At 46.6% G+C, this 26690-nt stretch overlaps 1 protein-coding gene across 7 annotated transcripts in view; it reads right to left on the bottom strand.

Annotated features, from left to right (window-relative positions):
* The window catches only part of LOC121593912, a 123579-nt gene that overhangs the window by 9014 nt on the left and 87875 nt on the right, over positions 1-26690 (bottom strand). For all 7 annotated transcript variants that reach the window (XM_041916682.1, XM_041916686.1, XM_041916684.1 and 4 more), the window contains 3 exons: positions 16914-17026; positions 2996-3147; positions 711-860 (listed from right to left, as the gene is read on the bottom strand). In XM_041916682.1, the coding sequence (XP_041772616.1) occupies positions 711-860; positions 2996-3147; positions 16914-17026 (415 nt within the window). The remainder of the gene's footprint in view (positions 1-710; positions 861-2995; positions 3148-16913; positions 17027-26690) is intronic.

The raw sequence follows: 26690 nt of genomic DNA, 5'->3' as shown, positions 1-26690 counted from the left end.
TAATTACAAGAAAAGTACATACAATGTAAGCAATATTCTATTTATGTCCATAAGAAATGTCTCACCAAAAGCTGAGCAAAGCTTTAGCAAAATAATATATACTAAGAATGTATAGGATTACTAAGATACGAATGCATCATTCTCAATGTGCATAGAATGAGATCTATGATAGAAAACTTTTCTTCTGAACGAACAGCCGTAGTACAGCAACCCTGCAGCATAAAAGGAGGATCAGCACCATGATGTGCTCTCTCATAAAAAATAGTCTGGGAGAGTTCCTCTATGAAACGGTCGTTCACTTGAACGAAAAAGCCAAGTAATGGATTTAACACTATAGACGAAAGCAGAATAAAGTATGCAGTAATCCTTTTTCATAACTCAGCGTAATACTATTAGCCTTTCTCCTTTTAACAGAATTTCATCTCCGCACCTCAGTGTAATCCACTTCCCTAACCTATACACTTCGAACGGGTACGGAAATCACACTTTATGACACTCGTTTTAACAGCACTTTTCACACCGCTACATAGTATTCTAATAGTGAGACGAACAACCCTCACGAAGCACTGGTGTACAACAACAAGCCCTTGGCGCACGGTTCTCGTTGATGGCGCGTCACGTGGGGCATGATACGCACAAGGAGAATTAGCGGGAAAAATCAATCCCTCGCAGGGTAAGAAGCAGTAAGAAAGAAGAAAGTATATACTTACATGGATGTAGTTGGTACACATGTCCATAAACTGCTCGTTGATCGGCTTGCTGACCAGCTCCTCGACGATGTTCAGCTTGATCGTGGTCGCCCGGTCCAGGTAGCCTTTCTCGATCAGATACGTCAGCGATTCGAATGTCGATGCACGAACCTACGGGAAGGAGAGAAAAAGGTGCTTGAATTAATCCAACAACATTAAAACGGGCAGGTGTCACATGGGTAGAACGACACTACGGCACAAAACCGGAACATTCAAATTTCCAGCTAAATAATTCTTGAACCTGAAGAGCTCTCCTCATCGTCCCAAGAGGTGTGTACCTCTTCATTTCGGCAAATGAGGCAACTGTAAGTTTTTGAAGCCTCCTCTCGTTTGAAGCAATAATTAAAAACCATGCTCACATCACTTCGCACAAATGAGAAGATGCAACTGTTACAGAAGGGCCTCTTGATGGCATTTAGCAAAAAAGAAGAGAAAAAAAAGGAATGTCAGCCATGCCGGTTCCATCCAGCAACAAGTAGCAACAGCACTGTCACACAAGCAAGACGACACACATCATCAAGACTTGTTTCGGTACAATCATCACGGAAGTTTCACTCGCTGCATCAAGGAAATTCCAGCAAAGACGAGGACACCGCCATCGTCACATTACCTCATCGTCCCCGCGCCTGTTCAGCAGCAACATTGTTAACATTATGTAACGCAAATGGGGACAGCGAGCGATGAGAAAAGCTGTTCTTTTCGCCTCCCGCTACCACCCAAAGTGTACATATTATATCCTTTTTTCCACTATTGCGCGCTGTCTTGCTCGCGCCGTCAAGAAAGGGAGTAAGCATGTGTCGCTCAGAAAGCTTGCAAAAGCTACGGCCATATGCTTGCTGGGCACCGAAGAAGATGGCGATGGTGATGGTGGTAGAGACCACACACGTTTCAACCGGTAGAGCTCCTTCGCATGCGATGTAAATGGAGCGTGAGAATGGAACCACCGCCACCGAGAGGAAATGAACTGACGTTCGCGATGATGTCTGAGACTTCAGCATTACCTCAATGCATTTGTTCATTGGTGTTCATCCAATTTACTTCGCCTGTGTCCCGAAAAATGTTCTGTTATTTCTTTCTCTCACTCTCTTTCTCCTGTTTTATTTAACTATACTCTCTCTAGCGCTTCCCTCTCTCGTGTTATGTCCATCCGTGACCTTGGTATTATACTTGACTGTCGTCTTAACTTTAAACTGCAGCTTGATGAGGTGCTACTAAAAGCAAACCGAACCCTTGGGTTTATCTTACGTTTTACCTCTATTTTAGAGATCAAAGCATCCTAAGAATCCTTTATTGTGCTTTGGTAAGGCCTATTCTTGAATATGCTAGTATCATCTGGAATCCTCCCACTATTGATGGCTGTTCGAGAATTGAAAGCATTCAGCGCCTCTTTACCAGGATTGCTTTTCGTCGTTTGTTCGGTGCTGCCTCACTACCTCCCTATGAAACGCGATTGCAGTTATTCAATCTTCTCTCTTTAAGCTTCCGCCGCCAAGTGTTTCAGGCTTGTTTTATTGGTGGCTTATTACTTTCTGCTACTGATGCTCCTGATTTACTCTCGTCCATCTCGCTGTATGTTCCCTCTCGTTCTCTTCGTCCACGTGATCCTCTGTCAATTGAAACACGTCATACTCTTTATACTTTCAATGACCCTCTTCTGTCCTGTTTCAGATTGTTTAACCACTTTTACTATCTCTTTGATTTCGACTCCTCTCTTAACTCTTTCCGTAACCGTATTTTTTCTTCTAATTCCCTTTAATTATTCTCCTTAGTTTTCTATTACTCTCTTTTTTTTTTGTTAAGTTTATGATAGTCTCTACGCTCTACTCTTGTTTTTTTCTTTTCTTTTTTGCTAGGTCAAGACTAGGTTAGTTAGGCTTAGTTTTTCATGAATCATTTTGTTTTTTTTGTTAGTATTTAATTAGTTTTAAGTCCATTATATTTAGCCTTGATGGCAGATATTGTATTAAATAAATGAAATGAAATGAAATGAAATGAAATGATAGTTTTGATTTTTCCTTTTCCAACAACACCACCACCTGGCCATCCTCAGCGGCGGTGAGGTTTTCCTTTTATTGGGCGTGAAAATGGGTGTGTTGATTACTGTTGCTTCATCAGAAGGAAGCGGGAGGATTCTATTGATACTTCGCTGTCGTCGTAATGGGGGCCGGGAGTGGTGATAGTTTCTTAATCACTTTTACACGTTCGGTGCCGCCGCGCACTGTGTCCCTGACTGATTGCACACTTACATTCGGTTCGTCTGTTAGGTAACGGACGATGATCTGCAGTATCTTCTCCAGGAACGCTTTGCTGAATATGCTCTGCTGGTCCTGGTCTCGGTCAAACCAGCTCGCGCAGTACTTCTGCAACCAGCAGGCCAAATACAGCCGTACGGATTCATCTGCAACGAAAGGGAGAAATAAGAGGAAAAAAGGGAAATGTTAGTAAAGCACACAATATTTGCAACAGTTTTGGGCAATTGAATTGGGGAACAAACAAAACCACAAACCACTTCCCACAGGTGAGTTTTCATTCATCGATTCAGAATATCATATACAAGGGCAAAGGGTAAACAAGACCATATTGGGGGCAGAACGGTCCTTTCTACTGCTTAAAACAAGAGCAGCCTAAGTGGAAATAAGACTTGCGTACACAATTTTATTTTTTGTCGATTTCATCACTACCCTCTAAGCGGTGTGTGACGGTTCCTCACAACACTGCGCGAACCGTACAAGAGTACACGCAATATTATACAGTGTTGTGCAGAGAGAGAGAGAGAGAAAGAGAGAGAGTTTCAACGGTGTTTGCGTTTCATTTCAAATTAATTTGGTTTCTCGTGGGTAGGTACTCCGCCTTCGCTTCGGCTCCTACTACTTCTGGCTAATTAATTTACCTTTTCATCGGTTACAGGGATGCACAGCACTCCGGCGGTGGGTGGGGGGTTCGCTGGGAAAAATAAAGGACCCGATTCGCGCCCTCGCCAGCCAGCAGTAATAATGAGTGTAACTTTTTTCATCATCTAACACTGCTGCAGGAGAGAAGGTAATATTCGCGATCCGCGTCGAGCAACGGCGCATTCATTCATTTGTTGTAAAACAGTTTTTTTTTGTTCCTTATCGGAAAGGAACGCTATGTAGCATTTTTGCTTGAACTATGAAGGATCAGAGGGGTTATGATGTCCTGCTGATCGTGAGGAATGGGTAAAGGGTTACATTATCATGCCACACAAAAGGGTGCGGCGGTTGGGATGTGGAGCTGGCAAGAGCGAAAGGCACAAACCCCTTATTCTAAAAACCACACACCATGCGCCCCAAAAGAGTCGAGCAATGCTCAACGTATTAAGTGTGTTTCAATCAAAAACCTATGGGTACGAGTGGCGAACCATTGAAACACCGAAACTCAAACTCAAAGTCACACAAAAGTCTTCAATGGAATCACCTTTACCTTAGACACACACATAAATGGCATCCTCAAAAACCGCCTCATACTAACATTTTTGGGGTTTGCGGCATCAGCAACCATGAACCTACTTATCGATCTGCACGGGTTGGGCGGTAGGGCCGGGCAAAGAACTCACAAAACTATTCCTTTTCAAAACGGTTGGAAACCATTATCAAAGCCCAAAGCACCAGCCCCTGGTTTTTGCGGGATCGATCAATCGGAGATGTGGTAAGCACCCGAAAGGGGCGAAAAGGAGAGCGCTGTCCTTTAGAAACTATCAAGCTGACAGTTACTATGCGGTTATAAAGCACCAAAACCAACCGGTTGATTTATGCTCGAGCGTCCCCCAAAGGGAAGAATTTTCCATACTTTCTCTTGTCCAAAAACAGGCAGAAGCTAGCAGCTGTTGCAAGACACCCGATTTGATATATTTTTCATTAAAATCTCAACAGTTTTCCAAACACCCAGCATCTACAATTGCAATGAGATCACTTTTTATTGGGCGTTGGTAGTTAAAGAACGCACTTCAAGACGTCGATTATGCTGACATCTTTCCGTGCGTACACCTCCATCACCTTTCCGCGCCTACCACAAGGGAGCAGCAGATTTGTTGTTGCAAACATATCTTGCGCTCTCTCACTGTCTCTCTCTCGTTTATCTTTTACTCCTCCACTACTGCACAGCAAAAAGGGAGAGAGAGAGAGAGAGAGAGAGAGAGAGAGAGAGAGAGAGAGAGAGAGAGAGAGAGAGAGAGAGAGAGAGAGAGAGAGAGAGAGAGAGAGAGAGAGCAGCACTGAGAAAGATAGAGGGCTGGACGCTACACCCTAATAAATCGAGGTTATGTCATGTACCTTCTGACAGTAGCAGCACCGAACGTCCTGGTCAGGTGCGAAATGATGGTTCAGTTCAGAAATCTCACCCACGATTTGGGAGAAATGATCCAGAGGAAATTCAATACGGTTTTCCATTTTACGAACACCACGACGAGATTCCTTCGCCTTTTCTTGTCACAAGAACCTTTCTTTGGTTGTGTAAAGGTGGTATCCGCGATCACGTTTTTTTTGTCACAATGCACACCATTAAACTGTGACCCGCGAGACTCACTGTCGCCAGGTCTATTATCACAGCCATACTGCTCCCGTATCATGTGATAACGATGCTTCCAAGCGCACCCGCGGGATGCATCTCACATCCTGACCGTTTTCGGAACAACAATATCACAAGCACACGGTGTACTGGGGCGCTGGCTCGTCATCTTATCACACTCGCTACTCGCGTACTACCACACTGTGTGCCGCCAGCCGCCGCACATTGGTATTTCCTCGCCCGAGCCAAAATCAGCGCACAACACACACACACGAGGCTCCTTTTCTTGCCCAGCTGTGGCAGAACTGGACATGCCGATGCTGCACCGTCGACTGGCTTTTTTCGCGTGGGGGAGTAGTTCCAACGTACACCGCACCAGATGGCGCACACACACACACACACACATGTGTTTTGCGAGTGTGCATGCCGCGCTGTTGGTGTGCTGTTGGGTGTACACATTTGCAAAGCAACAGCTAAAACGGGATGATATTGTTCTCCCGCGTGTGAGTATGTGGGTGATTATGATAGTGTGACGGCCGTTGTCGTCGCCGTGGTCGTAGAGGGTTGAGCGTGAGAGCCATTAGAAGGACTTCGGCACACCAACTGTGTGCGAAACGGGGCACAACACACGCACACACACACACACACACACACACACACACACGAGAAAAGCGCCCTTACATTCCATCACTAACACACACACATACACTCCCACCCACTGTATTCCTTCTGATCTTGGAAAACGAGCGGAAAACAGGTCGGAAAATGCTCAGCATCCCTTTTCCCTGCAGCATCGATGTGTCCCTTCTTCAAGAAGAGCAAGAGAGAGAGATTTAACGGAAAAACGGAAAGAGCAAATGTTGCTTCTAACACAGCCAAATACACACACACATACAGCGACCAATTGTGGGAGGATGGGTGGGCGATTAGGGACGTACGGTCTTGCATGCAACACGACCATTAAGGTACACAGGACCATTATTGGCATGTCCTTTGCGCACACAAACACACGTATACAACACATTCGCCCTCTCTCACTGATAAGAGATAACGCGCATATACGCGAGTGGTGGTTGAATGTGCCATTACCGTACTACCAGTACCACCACTACTACTAGTGATGCTGGAAATACTACTACTAGAAGTCTTTCCCGCATTACTACTACTAATACTACTACTACAACCAGCACCTGTCCCTTCAGGGAAGGCGGCAAGAGCGATCCTGCGCGTGCCTACCACCCTACAAATGTGCGCTGGTCGTAGTGCGGGGCTGGCGGTGGTGATGGCTGCCGTTCGGCCGTTGTCGTACGATAAGAGTAATTGCTCATCTTAAGGATGCTGCTGCCACCATTAACCGTTGAATCTTCTTATTGAATGAAGTGAGAGTGAGAGCGGTTCGGTAAAACCGTGGGTGTGGGACTCGCGTCAGGGCGGAACTTGCTGCCTCTGTGTGTATGTGGGTGTGGGGCTTTCGCGAAAAAGCGACTGAAAAGGGAGGATATTTGAATAGAGCAAACTCAATAAAGATTTGCTGGAAACAGCTTTTCTGCCGAAGGAAATGTTTATCGATAATTATTTTTCGCAAAATTATTTTCCAACGCATGTAAAAATGGCGGTTTTTTTCTACAGTTTTTCCGTTTAAAGTTTATCGAAAAATCAACAACTGTTATTTCTATCTCAGCTCTCCACATGTGTCCAACTAATAATGGAATGTTTGGAGCATGTGAGGAGCTATAAGCGAACGTGTGCACAGACACGTATCACAATTGATCAAGTTATTGAACGTTTTTGGATAAAAAATAACTTTAAAAAAACCCATGGAATTGTCTTTTTTCTTTCTCAAGCCAATAAAAGGCAATGTAGTTTCTGTCATCTATGTTTCTTTTTAAACTTTCTTAACATTTTACTTTAAAAATAAAGTAGAAAATACGATGAATAATGCTCACCCGAGCAGACATCATTATGCTCCTTCTTTTCCATTTGTCGAACGCGAATTTTCACCGAAATCTTTCTGCCTGGTGGTACCGTTTTCTCGTGCGCTTTTCATTTCTCTCACATATTTTACGCAAAGAAGGCAACAACAAAAAAAAACACACACATTGAAGGGGGTGCTCTACACGCGCAAAATAAATACCTCTCTCTGTTTTTGTTTGCTCGCACACGCACACACAGAGGCAGTTTTTCCTCAAGGATAGAACGAGTGTGAGAGAGAGTAACCGGGGAGGTCCTGTGAGATTGAGATTTGCCATGGCGACGCACAAGTCGGCGCATCCTCTCGGGCGGTGCCGAGCGAGAGCAAAACGCAAGCGAAGCGCTGGCAGCGAGGACGAGATAGAGGAAATTTTCCTCTATGAGCGTATGTGTGTGTGTAAGTGTGGGTGTTGTGAGGGTTTTTTGCTTGCTGTTCAAATCCGCAGGATGGCCCTTTTCCGCACCTTCATTCACGAACACACAGATGCTTCCAGGAGCTATCGCGATGAGGAGACAATGATGAGAATTTGTACAAGGATATGTGTGCATGTGTGTGCGTTTTTATTGTACATGTGGTTGTGAAATGGTAGCAACTTCGGCTCCGCCAAGGAAGTGTGGGAAAGCGCAAAGACAGGCACGGCGAGCAACGTATTACCGTCTTTCCGAGCGGCCACACAGTTTTGATGGATTATTACGTAAACGGCAGAGGACAGGTGACAACCGAGCCTCGGGGTTGGTTGATTGGTGAAAGAAGCGATGTTCAACGCTGGTTTGTGGAACGAATAAAAGCAAGTATTTTTATTGTAAAATTCGTACTAAAATATTTCATGTGAGGTAGATCTTTTTCTCGGATGGTTTCATTAAACTGCATGTGGAAAGCATTTGAACATTGGACAAGAAGGAGAAAGGAGGACACCTCCCAAAGAAACTCCCAACGTTTTTTGGGCCCGCTTCACCCAACCCAATTCCACTCTTGCCCTTGAGCGGTAGCGTAGTAGGAGTAGCAGCACCGTCGCTCTTTCTCTTACTCTTCCCACACAAACACATACACACAAACATATACACCAACACAAGCACGGGCAGGATGAAAAGGGCGCGCCTGGTTTTTGTGCCCGGGACGGACCCGGGACCGAACCCACACCGTTTGCCACCGTTTTTTATTTCGGGCGGGCGTGAGAGCAAGATTTAGCCAGTCAAAACGCATGACGAATGGGGCCGCGTTGATACTCTCTTCATCTCTTATCACTGCCAGCGGAAGATCATTTTTCAGCTGATACTGGTTATATAGCACACATGCATTCAGAATCACCAATCATACTCTCGCAAGAGCAGAAAACGTGCTTTATAAGCACTAGCGCACGCACAAACTAATCGCACTCGTACCTGGCAAAGCAAGGAGCTTTCGGGAGCTTTCAGGGAGGAACACGGTAGAGTAATTTATCCAAGCCTCCTTCGTGTTGTCCCGTTATTTCTATTCTTGTTTTAAAACTTAAGCCACTTCTATACTACACCAGGCGTCTCCATTGCTTGTAGTAAATTAGTAGGAATTGTTGGAAGGAAGTGTTTACCCGGCAGTTGCGTGCAAAATATTAAAGAAGACAAGACACGTATGCTATAGCTTTCCATTCTTTAAAAAGGACATACATTGTTTGGTGTAATTGCGTGTGCCAAATCGTTCGCTTCAACAATAAGCTTTAATTGTTTCTAAAAAACTAACGGTTTGCGGTGGTTTTATGCATGGTATATTGTATTACATGGTATGGTATATCTATCACTGTGGTGTCTGCTTTGCAATGGCATAACAAACGCAAACCTATTTCATATAGTGCATGTTTCAATTGTGCATATAACGAATTCACACACCGCCCGGGAAACAGTCGCATCGACCGCTTCTCTACTATCATCTGTGCTCGTGATTTTCTGCTTCCAATATAGTGCCACCGATTGTGTGAAGCAAAAGGATAGAAAGAGAGAGAGAGAGCAAGAACAAGGGAATGTTGTTGTATCGATCAGCGAGCTTCATGTTCCGATAATGATGGCGGCATGGTGGATAAAGTAGTAGGCATGCGGGGTAAGGCGACATTCACGTGTATCATTTGTATTAGTTGCACTCTGTGTTGAGGTGCGTTTGTATGTGTCTATAGGACGCGGCATGCCGGTGTCCGGTGTCATTGCGAGCAAATGCTGGGGGAAGGAAGATGAGAACAACCGTGTTTCGTTCATTCATCCCACCATTCATTCATTTGTTCGCCTATTGATTTGTGTGTGGATACATACAAATGGGAAATGGGTAACAACAGGGTAGGCGGGGCGCAGCTTCAGCTTTCGGCGACAACTTCAGCATCCCCCTTTCGCTCAAATTGGCCACTCTATCACTGTAAGGACAATACGAGGCGTATGTCACACCATATGCTTTCGATGTATCGATTGATCGATGTACTAAAAAGAGAAAAGCTTCTTTAGTCTGAACTCTAGGCACGCTGATGTTTTTATATTGGATGGAGCTAATGGAAATGTCACAACTTAATGAGAGCAGAAAAAGCTCATATTGATATGAAAATATAGTTTGAAACCTTAAGCTAATCGTAAAACCATTTTAAAATGTCCCAAAATGCAACGTTACTTCAACTCAAATGCTCGATGGTGCTTGTTCAGTCTTCTAATACACGTTTAATTTATAATTGATTATAGCCACCACTGCACCATTTCCTTTTTGGCCCGAGTCACGGTGGTGACAAGACAAAACGGTAGAAAACAGGAAGCCATACTGGAAGAAAGTTCGTTTCACAGGAGGGATATAGAAACACAACTAATGACCGATTCTCTATTTGTTCAATTGCTGAACACCTTCCCGCCGTTTGTGGGAGAGGAAGAAGGAAAACCAAATGCAAAACGGGGTGGAGGAAGCTTCCGGATGTCTGCACTATTTCCGTTCGCCGTAAGACGTCTCTTGCTTGTCTTGCTTGGCACTGCACCTTCTACAAGCGAGCGTCAGTGCACCTAGACACTATGCGAGCCCGGGGGGGGGGGGGGGGGGGGGGGCAAAAGCAATCGCGTTTGGCAACCCGACCGGTCCATAAAGAAAAAGCTGTACTTCTGTGGCTTGTTTTTTGTTTTGTGTTGTTTTAAATGTCGCGTGCGGTAGGTGTCACAATCAATTAGGCTCTTGGCTTGGGAGTGACGGGGAAGGAGCGCGCAAAACGAACGCCACACTATTCCATTGCCGGCGACACCGGATGCTCGAAGCGTCGGTTTCTCGGTCGTCGGTGCTAAATCGGAAGTCAACGCCGCGCGGACACACGTTGGACGTGGGCGAGTTAGCGGCGGCGGTAAATGAAGCAAATCTAATCGCAGTAATGGACACCAGACCACCCGACAGCTTCGGCACGATCAGTGAGTGAGTGAGTGAGCGAGCGGTGGTTGTGGGACACTTAAAAGAAGCAAAGAAAAATAGATTTTACTATCGGTGACGAATCGCATTTGTTGTTCTGCTGGGTGCTCTGGTGCACCAACCAATGCATACAAGAGACACCCATACACACAGAGAGAGAGAGATAAATACTTTGTTGCAAATCTAATGAAGTGTGCGATGTGTGTGCTTACCCAAAGTGTATTCGCGGACATCGATCCCACCAGGGCAAAAACAGCAGCACACACACTCACAAAGGGTTTAATGTATAAAACAAAAGCCAACATGATCCACCGGACATGGTACTTCCGCCTAAATTGCGCTTCACACTTTCGCCCCTTCTCTCGTTAGTTATTTTGCTCTCTCTCTCTCTCTTTCTCTTTCGTTCTTTCCACCGAGACCAGAAAGCAACGACGTCATCCCGTCCTCGAAAAACCCACACGGGACGGAAATGCGATAGAAGTGGACTCTCTTCTCTTCCTCTCTTCAATTTCTCTCCACTTGTCTCTTTATGCTTGCTCTCTGTATCTCTCTGCGCGCCCGGTCTCTGCACAGAATAAATGATACACACACACACAGCATTTTGGAGACTCTCATCGACTCGCCGCTTGCGGTAAACCCTTGCTCTGCCGGAAGTGAGATGATTGACAGTTTGGGCTTGAAAAAATAATAATAAAAAAAGCAGTGAGATGTGAGGACGAGGGCACAAGAATGGAAGCAGCAACAAAAACAAACAAACAAAAAAGCAAACCCCGACACACATGTGCTTTATTTTCCGGTTTGCGTTTAAAGAGCCTCTTCTTTGGAGTGACACAAAACGGTAAAAAAGCAAAGAAAAAAAAAACATTAGATAGAAACAAAATTGCAGTTGGTGCGGGGATCTCTTCTTTGTGTACGTTACCCAAACCCCATTCATTGTGGGAAAGCTGGTGTTGTTGGGATGATCGGTTCTACATGTTACTGACCTGTGGAAGAGACGGAGAGAGAGAAAGACCAAGGTAACGGGATTATTAAATGATTGATTAAATGCAAACTGTAAAGTCGGGGTAATTTGCAATGGTATGAAATCTAAATCTATTTCTGTATAAATGTATGCGCTCTTAAACTGTTAACCCTTGCGCTCTGTCGATCATCGTAATTAAGCTGCTGGACATTAACCGGCCCCCGCCGGCGGTACACACTTTGTCCTTCCGTCTTTCCCGCGTGCTTTAGCCATGACATCACAAAAGGCGGAAGGAAGGAAGTTTCAATTTATCACACACTCACGCCAACAACTCTTCTGTGCGCGTCCGCCGAACGATGCCAAAACGACGCGCACTTGCTTGCTTGCGTGTGCAGAAAACAGAACCCAAAATAGGAATTGCCATTAGGAACGGAGCGCGAACCCGTCGCCGCCACCATCGTGTGTGGTGATGTCGCAGGTCTAAAACGAGCGGAAGTACGTCCGGACGTACGTTTAAGTGTTGGCTTCCGTTGGTGCAGTGGCGGCTGATGTCGCTAAGACACACGCTTCGGCGGGCTAAATTCTTGTATGTTTTATTGCTAAAATCACTTTGGTATTGAGTGAAATAAAACGAAAACAAAACTAGCAACAAACCTTACAGAATTTGGTTTGTATCCTGTCCTTTCGCTAACTTAGTTACACGGCTCCCCCATTGGGATGGGTAGTTTCCTGTTTCGAGGACCAGCTTAAGGGACGTTCAGGGTTCGTTCAAAGGAGGATCTATTTTTAGACAGTGCCTTACGCTACACCATTCCCTCGCAGCGCACTGTGTTCCCTGTCCCCACAAGAAACAGAAATTTAATTTATAACCCATAACAGAGAGATCGGGAGAGGGGTGGGAAGCGGTTTGGTGACAGTAGCAGCACTACCCATCTATCGCTTTTGCATGTTTGGGCCCTGGAAATCGTTTCGCGCTATTCCTAAGAGCCATCAACAAAACCCAAAAATAGGATATCCTTCTTCGTTTGATAGCGCATCGATCGGTACACAGCACCATTCGCGCCATCCATCCTGCTTCCTGTGAATTTTGGAAGCTTTGGGAAAGGGTAAAAGATGTATATAAAATAGAAGATAGAATAAGCAAAATTACGTTACGGTCAATGAAGATGCCTATTTTGCTCCAAGGCAGTTATCAAAAATAGAACACCTCCTTCCATCGACAGCGCATCGAGAGGCTGTCGTACAGACCTAATTAACCGGCGTGACGTATGCTAACCAGGCACACATTGGTGTGTGCCATTTTCCACTACGCGAGCTATACTTCGTTTAATTATGGAAAGAGATACTTTTATCGCTTTTTTAAACCACATTGAACAGCGAAAGTTTTGATTGGAGTGTAGCTATGCAATCTAATTGGAATCCAATAAAATGAATACCGAACATGTCGAGAGCATTGCATACATTTAGGCGGATTATTCTGTGCGATGTTAAGATATTTCGGGTGCGATGTTTAGGGCGGCACGCATAAAACAATTATATTACAGCTCGAGCCGAATGGGGAATATTGTGCCACTTGTCTATGAACCTCCCCCCCCCCTCCTCTTCTATCTCTTATACCACCCAAAACAGAAACGTCTTGGACGGCGAAAGATTTATCTCATCGAGTGTGCTTCTAATGCCTAAGTAAATCCTCCAAGAAACACACCAGGGGGAAAAAACCTGAGCCGTCCAGTAAAGACGACAACGACTGCTGCTGCGTCACTTCCCGTCACTGCTGGTGATAGAAATATGCTACAGCATATTTCTTCCACACAAGGGGATGGCTGCGCTGGGGTGCCAGAGTAGGCAGTAGAGTCATCGGGGGCCATCATTCTGTTTTTAGCCAGGAAAAGATGGATTGCTTCCTTCCGCTCGCCCTGTTTAGGTTGTTTGCCGTGATTCCTTGTAATGATCGTTCCCTTTCTTTTCTCTCTCTCTCTCTCTCTCTCTCTCTCTCTCTCTCTCTCTCTCTCTCTCTCTCTCTCTCTCTCTCTCTCTCTCCCCGTGCTCCCAGTAATTACAACCGCACACCACACAAGGTCCCTTTGCTTTCCTCGCTGTTCTTCATTTACTCGGTTGTCGTAAATAACAACAACAAAACATCCTAAGATTCGATCGAAATTCTAGGTTATATATTCTTAACACACGACGACGAAGACGACGACGGGGGGATATCACCAAACAAGCTGACAACCAACTTTCCAATCAATTCCAATGCTTAGGGTGTACCGGGTCGACAAAGAAATCGAAAAAATTGACCGTTTTCGTATTGTCTCCAAAAAAAAAAAACAAAGCTGTTGTTACAAGCTTTTTTCTTCCCGCTCCGGGATTTAGCTCCAGGATGAGCCCAAGGAAAGCACAAAAAAGAACGAAAACAGAAATGTATCTCAACAAACAACAACAGAAAAGGAGGGCGCACATGTTTCGGGGAAGATTCCGGAAGGGAGCAGAACAGACAAGCTAGAAGGAAGAGTGCGAGAGGTCCCTGTGCTATCTTTAGAAATGGGCCTCAACACCAAGAAGGGCATAATAGGGCAGAAGCAGAGCATCATCATATCTAGCGAGGGGACCGGATGTTGAAGATACGGAACCATCGTTCGAACACACCGGGGAAGAAGGGAAGATACACACACACACACAATAGTGGAATGAAACTAAAAACATATGCACGTTGCGTGCGCTGCATGTGTGCTCTTCACTCACGTCGGTGCCTGAGATCCATGGTGCCACACCACCACCACCACTGTGTACACCTTCCCACCGATTGCAGTCTTGAAAGAAACAGTCTCAAAAATCCTCTTCTCTCACGGGCCCTGTCGTGGTCGTCGTCGGCCGCCAGACAGGAAGTTACGGCCTGGGGAGTCTCAAATTACCCTTCAGCGGCAATCATGCTCATCCCGCGCGCACCCCGTCGGCGTGTGTGTGTGTCAGTGCGGCGCGCCCGGCGGATCAAATGCGATCCACCCCTCTCTTACAGCGCTTCGAGTAGGATCGCGATCGTGAAGCGCATCATGCAATTCTTACACGGGGCAAAAGGGGGGCAGCAGAGCAGGGTGCGCGGTGGCGGTTGCACGCGGCTAAAAGGAAAATACATTGCAACCGAAAATAGAACACCCTCCGCCAGGCCAGCCAGCGCGCAGCACAACACACCGAGCGCGCACTTTTCCCGAAACAGCAACCAGCATCAACGCGCGCGCCCGAGAAAAGATTCTTTCTCTACCTTCACTCTACCCCCCCCCCTCCCACCCATCAACCACTTTTTCCTAGAGAGTGTTCTTGTGTCATTCACTGGCTGGCGGCTGCTGCGTGCGAGTCAGTCTGCGGGGAATTCCGGATGGGGCGGCAGCAGAGTTTGGGGACCCTCCGCTACTGTCTGTCTGCTTGGGGCCTGTATCCCTCTCTGCTGGGGGTCGCGCTTTGGCGCATCCTATACGCCCCGTCTTCAAGAAGCTGACATGGCGTAACATGGGTGCGCGGCGTTCGGTCGGTCCCCCCTTCGGATGTGTTAGACCGACCACGCAGCACACGCCGTTCTATTTTGGAGACAGTATGTTTCGTGTGTGTTTTCTATCTTTTCTTCTTTACTTAAGGCCAAAGGGGGGGAGGCAAGAGAGATCGTAATAGTAAACACAAAGCGGGAAGATGAGAGTCTGCTTTCTCCTTCCATCGCGGGGCATCGGCGGCGTTGTGAAGGTTTTTGGAATTCGCTACAAAGATGCAACCGCCGTCCGCTCGCAAATGCAATTCCTTGGAACGTGCCTTGCCGACGGTCGATTGGATCTATTTTAAGCGGTAAATTAAAATATCCACGCCGCCATCTCCCACACAGTGTCGTTTTGCTCTGGCCACGTCTGCTGAGGTTTGTGTCTGTGGGTTGGAAGTTACTTGCAGCTCTACCGGCTACTGGCGCTAGCTAATAACCTACCCAGGCGCTGCCAAGATGTAATGAGGGAGGAAGAGGAATGATAAGGAGGGGTCGTTTGGAAAGCCGTTAAATAAGGGGTCTATTTTCAGAGTGTAACGAACAATTTGGATATTATTCTTGGATTTTTTTTTACACCTGAAAATTTAGCAGGAATTAATCAAGAATCTTGCATCATCCTTAAAAGCAGGATTTGATATGTTAGAAATGCAATTCTAGCAGTAATTTAAGTCCTCCTTTTAATCTCTGTCTAGAACATTCTCAAAAAAATATAATAATAATAAAAAACAAAACAAAACGACTTCCAATAGCTCCACTGTTTGAAGTCAGCAATCATCAAGTAAACATCAATTGCCCACATGATGCTGGCCCGGCCAGCCCCACGACGACGCACAGAGAGCTTGTCTTTTTATTAGGTCTGCGTGTTTCGGCGCCTGTTTTGTGTCCGTTCAATGACCCAAGGAGGACGCAAAACAGGGACCCGCGCGCAAACGATTTCGCAGATGGAACAGAACAGAACGAAACAAAAAAAAAAACACCACACCCGGAATAAGAAGGATGAAGGCAAAGCAACAATCACCGAAGGCGAGCGTAAACAATCGAGAGGAAGAGATAGAGAGAGAGCAGAGCAGAGCTCCTACACATGACGCCGCCGCCACACAGCGTGGACGACGGCGATGACGACGAAGGCGCAAAACTGCAATAACAAAACAAATGCAATTTTGTTAGTGTGCGTCCCTCACTCCATTTACGTCCCCCTATCCGCTATCCATCCTGTATCTCTCACCAAACACAGTTTGTTTTCATGTTCAATTTTACACCCCTTGTTGCGGGGAGAAGAATAGAGAGAGAGAAGGAGAAGAATGGCGCAATGAACAACCCCGCGCGACCGTGGCAAAAATAATCGTCTGCGGCTGCAGCAAGTGCGCGCTCGCGTTCTGTTATCAAATCAAAACAAAGCCGTCCATCGTCGGGTCGGGTCCGGTGGCTCCTTCCTCTTCGGGGGAAGTTGCTGCGCCTTTTGCAGCCACCAGTGCGCGCCTCTCTTGTGCAAGTGGTTAATTTTGGAGAGTGTGCTGTCCGTAAAATGCATTACCGCCAAAGCAGCAGGCAAATGGAAAGCGGAAAGGTTCCGATAATAATAGCAGGGTTTGCGCGCTAACGTGCGATAAGGGCCCTGCTGTGGTGCAACAGTATACACCAAAACAGCAGGACGTAAATGTGTGCAAGTAGACGGGAGAGAAGGACATAAATCAGACCAGTGACTTCTTCAATGATGGCCTAATTCATGAGCTTTGGTTTCAGATCTTGAGCATAGTTTTAATCGACGTTTTGTATTCAGTTCAGTTATCTTACCTGGATCGGTGGAGATGATGTCTAGCGTGCCCAGAATCTCCTTGTAATCTCGGCACAGTACCTGCGGTGACTGTGTGTTGATGATGTGCTCCAGTACACGCGGATAGCAATCTCTGCAAAGACATAGGGTAGGATAAAGGAAGAATATGGTTAGCTGAAAGGTTCTAGAGTCTCAAGATGTATAGGGCATTCAATTTAGGGCATAACTTTGTTGATCAATTTGTATCTCCTGCAATATTCTTGCACTTAAACAATTCTCCTGATAGGACATAAGCCTTCAAACTGGATTTAGCGTGCCCTGCGGGGATGTTTTTCAGTCTATACACCCCATTCGCAAGCCGGAAAACGCTTCATAACAAGTAACACCGAGACCACACCGCGATCGCTGGCTTCAAAGCCCCAGCCCGATCCAACTTCCAACTGGAAGAACTGGGTTCGGAGCAAGCCAACAACAGCAACAACAAAAAAGGCCCCCCCAAAGAAGAGAAAAGATTCTCGAGAAGGAATCCACCTCAAAAAAGCCGGTTCTCTTCGCGCACCGGTCGGGCGGACATCACTCCCAGCGTTTGTCCGGTTCGCTTTGGAGCATCACCGGCCATCCTCTGCATATCCCTTGCTCACACTGTGCTTGTTAAATATGCATACACAAATCTAACTGTAAAATGCCGCCCCGCCATCGCGGCCATCGGCGGCTGTGGAATGTGGCAAGTGTTTTATTGGCATACCATCACTTACCAACTGTGCTTCCTTTATGCTCTCTTCCCCCCGCCAAGCCCCATATCAACGTATGACAATTTGGCATTCGCCACCAGACACACCACACACACACTCTCTCTCTCTCCTTCTGCTGCCGTCGCAACGCCACGGAGTATGGCATATCCCTATTCCTTCGCTTTGCTTTCTTCCGATTCGAAAAGATGTTGATTTCTAGTTGGATTTTTGTTTTTGCTTTTTATTTCTCTCTCTTATTTTATCTACGAACCATGTTTCCTTTTCTGCGCCGCGGCTGCTTCTTCCCTTCCAATTCCTGCCACCCCAGCCAGAGCCCCAACAAGCCAAGGAGGCATTCCATTCCATCATCACAGCCGAGTGGCCGTTAGGTGACATAAATACCTTCGAGCGAGCAGAAAGACGGAAAGCTTGGGCAACCCCACTGTCGTCCAACAAACCCCGACAGGAGAAGATTTGTGCGAAAAGAGCACTAGCATCATTTCCATGCCCAAAGCGTATAAACACACACGCGCGCGCGCGAGATAAATGGAAAGAAAAGCTCGCAGCAGCAGCAGCAGACAGCAAAAAGACTTGCAAAAGACGGGTATGTTAAAGACGAAAAACATTAAAAAAGGAAGCATGTTATAAGAAAATGTAGAAGAGCAAACGCATCAAGAGCAGATCACAAGAGTATAGAACAGTAGAAATGATCGAAAAAAAGGAGTTATGCAAAGAAAAACGGGAGAGGAAACAACGGCCACAACAAAGGAAGAAATAAAAGCCAATGAAAATATGCTTCTGCTGTTGCTGCTGCGAGATAGACTGTCGAGGGAAGGACAGGACACATTCCAAGGTAGCGGGGCCGGCGCGGAGATGCCGCCCGAGCGAAGAAAGCAAGCAAGCGAAGGCTTCAAACGAAGGGAATCCCAAAGAGACGGAAACAAGATGAACCTCACACACTCACACAAACACAGGGAAGAAGAAGAATTGGTATGAACGAACTAGCTTTGTTGTGAGCGTCTCCCGCCCGCCCCTGTGCTGCCCTCCCCACTGTTTGATATCACGACGACGGAGACTCCTTCTTTTCCACAACCCATGACCATAAGCGATCATACAAAAACACGGACCGGAGGGCGGACGCGAAACGGGAGGACACAACTCCGAGCTCCCGGGGGCCGCAGACAGAACGGAACGCGGTGTTACGAGTTTTTTGTTATCCCCAGCTCGTCGTAACATGCTCTTCTTCCCCATGTACGTATCACACTCCATCACCATCATCATCATCAGCATCTTTCTGTCCTTCTGGCCAATTGATTTTTGCCCAACAATTTTTTGTTGTTTTTGTTGAAGGGGTTTTGGTGAGAGAGGCTGGACAACAAGCAGCCTTTCTTCAAATGTAAATCTCCCCAACGCACGCATCTTCCCAAGCCCACAGGGACGACGAAGACGGCCATCGAGTTGCTGGGTTGCTTCTGTTGCTTTCCCACCCGCTTACATCTGGGTGCACACTTCATCTCTCCCAAAACTTCAACAAACCACCCCATGCCATGGTCCTTTTTCCCCTACTCACTCTCTTCCTCTCTCTCTCTCTCTCTAAATGTAAATGGAAGGAAGAGATCCCTTTGATTTCGCTTACGTTTTGAACGGCGGCGGCAAATGATCGTCGTTTCGCGGCGGACGAGAGAGATCGCGCGAAATGGAGGGAAGAAGCGGTCGGGAAAGTTAAGGTATGTGAAGGACCCAGAGCACAACCCACCGCCCAGCTCAATCGGAGGGGAGGCCGAATGCGGGGAGGCGGTAAGTTGCGTTGAGAAGTCAGACTTTCTTTCTGTCCCGCGGGGCTTGGCTTGCCCATAAACCCGTCGTTAACTCCAGCCATGAGGCTGATGGAGTAAGGGTGGGGAATGGGTGAGGGATTGGGGTGAGGGGAATTGTTTTCGTTCCGTTCCGGGAGTACGGGCGAGAGGCGGAGAGCTGGTTTTTGTTTGTCTGCCTTCCCACTGCTTCCTTACGATTCCGATGCACACACACACACACACACACACAGAGAAGACCTATAACGACGACACCCTGGGTATGCCGGCCGGCCGGCATACATGCTCTGCGTGCGTGCGTGTGTGTGTGTGTGCCACATGCACGCACTCTCCTTTATGCACGCTCGTTCGCTATCGATCAACAGACACACTGGTTCACTTGTCGGTCATTGACATCCGACTAGCCCCCCCCCCCCCCCCCGCCACAACCCAAAACACCACCACCCGCTCCCTCTCTGGAGGGGGGCGCGGCGTGGTGTGTAGCCAAGCTTACAGCGGCGATCGATTTGTTTGCTCCAGAGACCTCCCCGGTTGTGTTTTCGTGAAACGCTTGTGTTTTGTGGCAAAGAATGTATTACCAATAACAAAAAACCCACTTCCCCTTCAATATTCCTCCTCCATGTTGTGCCCAACAATGGCAACAATGTAACTGCGCTATTGGCCGATCTTTTGTATCGGAAGTTGGAAGCTTAGGCAGAGCGCTTTGGAGCAATTTAATTCCTCGCTACACTATTCGCGGAGAAGAACCACCGCAAACCACACAAACAGTGATAATTGTTGTTCCCCTGGGGGAGAAGAAGGAGGAGAAGGTGGAAGTATAAACATTTCTGGCATGCAAAACAATCTTCTCCATACTCTCTTGCTACAACCACGCGTGGACGCGTGTTCCTCTACACACCACGGCTTCCTTGGAATGTGTACACACACACACCTTTCCCGAACGCCACCGCCAAACCCGTTATATCCCACGAGGAGTCCTCCCGCCGCTTGACTAGCATATTTCCACGCGTCTTTTCTCCTTTTGCTGGCTCCGTTCATTCCAATGTGTTCTGATCCCCTGTGTGCTGCTCGTGGGCTCGCTTTTATGCAGGAATGTGGGGCTTTGGGGGGTTTGGTCAAGTAGTACGGTTAGAATTACCGATCCATCCATGTAGCGCCTGGATAGTACCGGTTCGCAAGGCGAGATCATCAAGATCGTCTATTGCTGAGTTGGAGAAGTCGTGCCAGATCATATTCTGCGCCAAATTCCTTCACGTTTTTAATGATATTATCAAAAGTTTGGCTCCTTTTCATACCGAAATATGGTTGGTGAACAAAAGAATTTTCTTTGAAGAATTGTCTTCCAAACTGGTAACTCCAAACTCTCAATTCTTCTGCAACTGGACAACTTCATTTAACGATTTGGATCAATTTATCCCTTTAGCAATTGGCTACTATTCCCTATAACGCGCGCCCCTTAAACCAGACCAAAGCTTCACACTCCTCAGTACTCCTCACACAAGAAGTGAATGGCGCGCGCGATCGCACGACTGGTAAGAAGAGTGTGTATAAGGTAAAACTCCGCAGAAATGGGAGCCACAAAACACAAGCCTACCCCAGCGGCGAAGCAGACCTAAAAGAAGAGCTCCAAAAACCCTTCGGAGGCCACATTCCAATGGAAAGAGCGTGCAGAGCGAGGGACCCGCACCGGCGAGGGCGGCAGCAGGCTGAGTTCTTCCCTCCCCAACGCTTTTGCCTCCGCTTCTAGGAGAGGTTGGACACAGTGCTGCACATGAAAAGTGCAGAGTTTTCGTCTTGTTTGGGCTGGCTTGGACAGATTCCTGGTAACTGAGCAGGGGAAGAAGACAGTACACTCTCCGATGGAGTACGATGCCCTCGGGGGGGTATGGGGTTAAAAATATGCCGCTGTCGTCGTTCGAGTGGTGAATATGATATGATGCCAGCGTGTTTATGTTTTCGTTGTTTCTTTTTTTTTCGTATGGAAACGATGCGACGGGCGGGAAAGGGAAGTTCAAGCTTAATGAACAATTTTTTACCATAGTTAAATAGAACGAATTATAAAACAATAAGTTAATGCAGCAAAACAGAAGGTTCAAGGCGACGAACCTCAAAAATGTGTTTCAATTACATTTGTATAGACAGTAAACTTCCCGCAACCGTCCCTTGCACCTGTGATCCCGCCAGTGAAGAGTGTGCTCAGCATGATGGGCGCCCTCGTTGCCCTCCCCCTCCCTCCTCCACCGACCCATTTTAAAGGGGGCAACAATACAACAGCAGCAACACAGCGCAAGAAGCGCAATTGGAACCTCAAAAAAGCAAAACAAACAACATTGAGCTACCACCATCACCACCACCCCCGAACTGCCCTTCCCAAAAGTACATAAATACCGTTTTTGGGGAGCATCAACGGCACCAAAATGAACACACATACACGAATATATGTGCCTGTGTGTTCAGGAGCCTTCTTTCTCGCTCTTGTTCTCTTTCTCTATCTCTTTCTCCCTCACACCGATATAGGGGGGCTGCAATATTCGCTTCGTCCTCTTCGCTCTTCGGCAGTCGCATCAAGCAGTCAATTTGCCGACACGGCTACATACATACAACAACATCATGCTGTGTTCGCGCGGGCTGCACTTTTGTTGACTTTTCCCACGGATATACCTGGACAACCATCATCGGCACAATCATCGTCATCGTCATCATCGTCGTCATCACGACCGGCGGCGACGCTGCATACCGATGCGGTCCCGGGCCGCGGTCTGTCGGTGTGAGTGAGCGAGAAAGCCACAGCAAGAAGGCGACGCGAGGGGTTGTTGATCGGTAACCGAACCCGGAGGTGAAGGAGGAATAAGTGGAAGAGCATTCCTCATTTCATCCCTGCTCCACTCGCCCCTTTTAGCACACGATGTGGAATTCGATTGACCTCCTTTGGATCGGGCTCTGCGCCACCACACCACATCAGCATTCGAGGAGCATGGGGTGGTGTGGGCTAAGGTCGAGGGTAGTGTTGAAAATGGGTGGTGGTAACAAAAAAGGTATTTTATATTTTTTAAACAATTTCGTTTCTACAGCTAATATTATTTGGCTCCTTTTCTTATAATTTTATTCTTATTTTTCAGTACCACCATTCAAAGTTTCTGTTTCCGGGAACTTACGTATCCGGTGGTGTTGGCTATTTGTCGCCAAATGAAGCATTGCAATTTGAACCTTACATACCTGTGAAATAGAAGAGAAAAAAAGGAAACAAAATGTTAGTCATTTGAACTTTTTTTGCGAATAAAAAGTAATAATATTTAAATAAAACGCTCCGATGAAGTGAAATATACAAAAAATATCAAAAAGTTTTTCAAACATTCGAGTACAACAAAAAGAAACATATTCCCCTTCCGAGAACAGAAAACCTTGGCAAGAACGACGCAATAACATAATTAACAAGGACGGGGCGCGCAGAACGAACAGCAGTAGACAACGGAGGCGCGCGCGCAGAGGAAAAAGATGCAGCTCGCTCGCAAACCCAGAGGGGTGGGGAGGGTGAGGGGGAGTGCACTACCGCGGGGAAACCGAATTCAAAAACAAAATTAACAACAACGAATGAACGAAAAAAAAAGAATACAGAAAGAAGAGCAAAAGAAGCGGGAAAAAACAAAATTCCCTCTTCTCTGGCCGTATCTCTCGCTGCTCGCCACCTGAAAAAAAACGAGCAGAAGCAGGCGACGAAAAACAACATTCTCACAAACAACGGTCGGGAGCCGTACTCCCCCCCGGTTGTCGTCGTTGATGATCGCGCGCGCGGCGTGGAATCATTAATGAATGAAACTTTAAATCCATTGATAAAAAAGGGCCCCCCAGCGCCGATGCCAATGCTGCTGCAGTCAATCCCCAACATGTGGTGGGGCGGAGGCATGTTGTACACACTCATACACAGGCAGAAACAAAACCAACGCGCCTATCTCTCATTCTCTTTCTCGTCCCCGCATGCCTTTTTCCCCATTCTCCACACCACCCCTGGATCGTTGCACATCACCCGAGCGAGAACACTAGAGGGAAGCACTAGTACAAATGCTGCTGCTGTTGCTGGTACTACTACCGCCGCTTCTACTACTACACAACTACAACTACTACTACTACTACTACTAAGGTAGATGGGAAACGATCTTCTCTTGCACTCCCCCCGTTCGTTCGTTCACAAAGCAACGAAATTCCGCCCGAAAACATGGGGTGGAAAAGAAATGGAAGAAAAATAGATTGAAGTTCTTTCGGGCGTTCCTCCCGCTTCTCGCTCTACCCAGAGCGGTGGCCAGGGCCAGAAGCGGTTAGCGGAAGGTGAGGTATGATGAGGCCATGAAAAATGCCGCTCACAGCCCGAAAACAAGACCGCACAACACGACACGACCGTGCGCCTTTTAATTTCTTCTCCACGCCGTGCACGGGAACGAAATCTTTTCCAGCAGAAGCAGAAGCAATATAGAGAGAGAAAAAGAGGAAGAAAGAGAGATAGAAAGAGAGATAGAAAGAGAGAGAGAGATAGAGAGATCAACCCAAACCCCGATATGATTCTGTGAGTGTTTTTTTGTTCTTCTTTACTTTGCTTTACATCATATGCTTGTACTATTATACCTTCCTTTTCTACCACTTCTTCTCAGCTTTCGTAAATGCAAACGAGCACCATATCGTGGAGGAAACCCTTTCTTTCTTCCTTCTTTTCTTTGGAAGTGGGGAAAAGAGTGAGCTACAGTGCGCCAAAACAACAACAAAAAAGCTCACCCTCCCCAAACAGGCGGATACGGCCGAGACATACCATCATGTATCCAAGGGTGGGAAAGAGGGGTTTTACATACGCTGCTGTATCGGTGTGTGCATCGAGTTGTGCTTTAACCCTCTCCTCTCACTGTCTCCGCACGCCGAGAAATCCGCCTAGCAACGTTCAAAAAAGCGTCCATTGAGGGCTGGAGGTGTGTGTGTGTGTGGAGATGGGGAGAGGGAAGGCAGAAAGAGGGAGAGAGGAATCAAACAACCAGAACACAAAAACCGTTTATTTGAGAAGAAGCAGAAACCGAAAGGGGAGAAAAAGAAGCCACTACGGCGAAAAATGTTTCACCACGGCTCGTTTTTTTCTTCCCCACCATCCTTGTGCTTCTTCTCCTCCTATGTTTGTGCCTGTCGATCCTCTCTCCCATTACCCCCCCCCCCCCTTTATCCCCACTCAACTCTTTTGGTCGGGTTTCAAGGTGCATAAATTTACATAAAACTTGCCGCCGCACACTGCATATGCAAGGAGCAAGTGCGGTTGGTGCGGTTTGTTGCACACATTCTCAGCCAGCAGTGTGTGTGCGTGTGTGTCTTGATAGACGGACAACACAACAGTGCCTGCCAAACAACAACAACACGCTGGGGCACAGAGACAGGGTGGCCTGGTGATGTGCCAAACATGTTTGGAAAGGTGAGTAATTGGTAAGAATGCAAAAAAGGGAGGAAGCTATTTAGGAGAAACATTAAAGCGACCGAATCATTCAGCACTTCTGTAGGATATTAACAGGATAATTTTGATGAGTGTACAGGTTATTAAAAACAAAGTTTCGATTTATTCTCTTGCAAAAAAACATTTCATCATCTTAAAATGTCTGATTCGGACATTCGCAACGTTGCCAAAAAACGCACCGACATCTTGATTAGAGCTCCCTGCGAGATAAATGCGAACAACACCGACTAAGCGAACCTGCTGCTGGTGGTGTCGATCCAGTCTTCAAAGTCTGGTCCCCAGAACGAGCAACACAGCAGCATCACAATTCAAAAGAAAACGATCTCGCAAAGAGACGACGATGATCATCATCATCGTCATCATCATCCGTGGTGTCGGTGATGGTTGTTTTTTTTTTACTGCGCTACGCAAATGGGCGTTGAGATGATGATGTAGGGGAATTCCGAGAAACCGGAGATGATACGGTGGAATTATAAAGGAATGCGATATTTTACGTTTCTCAAAGTTGTTTCTCCCTGCCGCGCGATGGCACGGTTTTGCAAATAGCTCTCCACAGACACAGAGACAATGTCATATCAAAATGTGTATCGTTGGGCTGTGGACTATTAGCCGAAAATTGGAAGCAGATTAGGAGGCTCCAATTCTTCCAAAACATAACACTCCCAGTGAGCTGCTATGGACGTACATGAGGAAATAGAATGATAGTACAGAACTCGAATTCATGCGGGCCTGCGTGCGCCCCAAATAGAGATTAATGCACAAACAAACAATAAAAAAACGACCAAACTAGGTCACACTGTGTCCATCATTCCCAGCTCAAACTCCGCGACACAAACATATGCGCGACAGCGGGAAGCGTTTGGTTGCTGCTGTTGCTGCGGTTGCCAACAAGATGTGTGTACGCGTCCGAAATGGCTGACGACGAAAGAGAGCACTTGTCTGGCTTTTTTTGTAGTGCTCTGACGATGATTCTTTGCCTCGCTTCCCCCTCTGCAAAGAGGGAGCCATGCCTAGGAACCGAATATCATGAATGAATACATGTAGAGTAGGTTTCTTTTCTCCTACACACACACACACACACCATCCATCTTTCGGGAGGTACATCATGTTCCGTTAGCACGGGATGTTAATGGAACCGATTCTGCACGGTTTTTTTTGCTATGTTTTAGGTTGAATTCTCCAGTTTTACGTGTGTTGAATTGCTTATTGCTCGTCTTTTTTTTTGTTGAGCCCTTGAGCCATATGTCATATATTATGGTTTGAAGGCTTTAAAAAAAGTACCGGAAATGTGATAATTTGTTTGGTAGGTCCTGCTAATAAGGAAACATATTTTGCATGTTAATTAAGATAGCTTTCTACTGTTTAATAGACACAAATTAGTAGAAACACAGAGATTTGCTAGCTTCTAAAGGCTTTTCTAAGTTCTCACAGGAACTTCTGGGTTCAAAGGAGGTACACAAAATATAGGAATTTAATTACAATGTACAGTTTCATAACTTCAAAGGATTATAACCCGCAAGACGGCTGCTAAGCGAATGCTAATGCGGATGCCCCAGTCCAAAAAACGAATATTTTGTGAATGGAAAACCCAACTGGCCCATTCGGGAAACCCGTAGCGTTATTATTGGTCATGGGAGCAAAAGGATACGGATAGAAAGGGCACAAAGGCAGAGAAAAAGAGAGATGAGAATGAAGTGTACCATACACAAAAAATAAGAAAAGAAGCAAAAAACTAAAACACGCTCAAGAAAACTGTCTTGCGGCTGGGGCGTT

Source organism: Anopheles merus, chromosome 2L (assembly GCF_017562075.2).
Source record: "Anopheles merus strain MAF chromosome 2L, AmerM5.1, whole genome shotgun sequence".
NCBI lineage: Eukaryota > Metazoa > Arthropoda > Insecta > Diptera > Culicidae > Anopheles > Anopheles merus.
The sequence above is the reverse complement of the archived record's forward strand: the minus strand, read 5'-3'. Positions and strand labels throughout refer to the sequence as shown.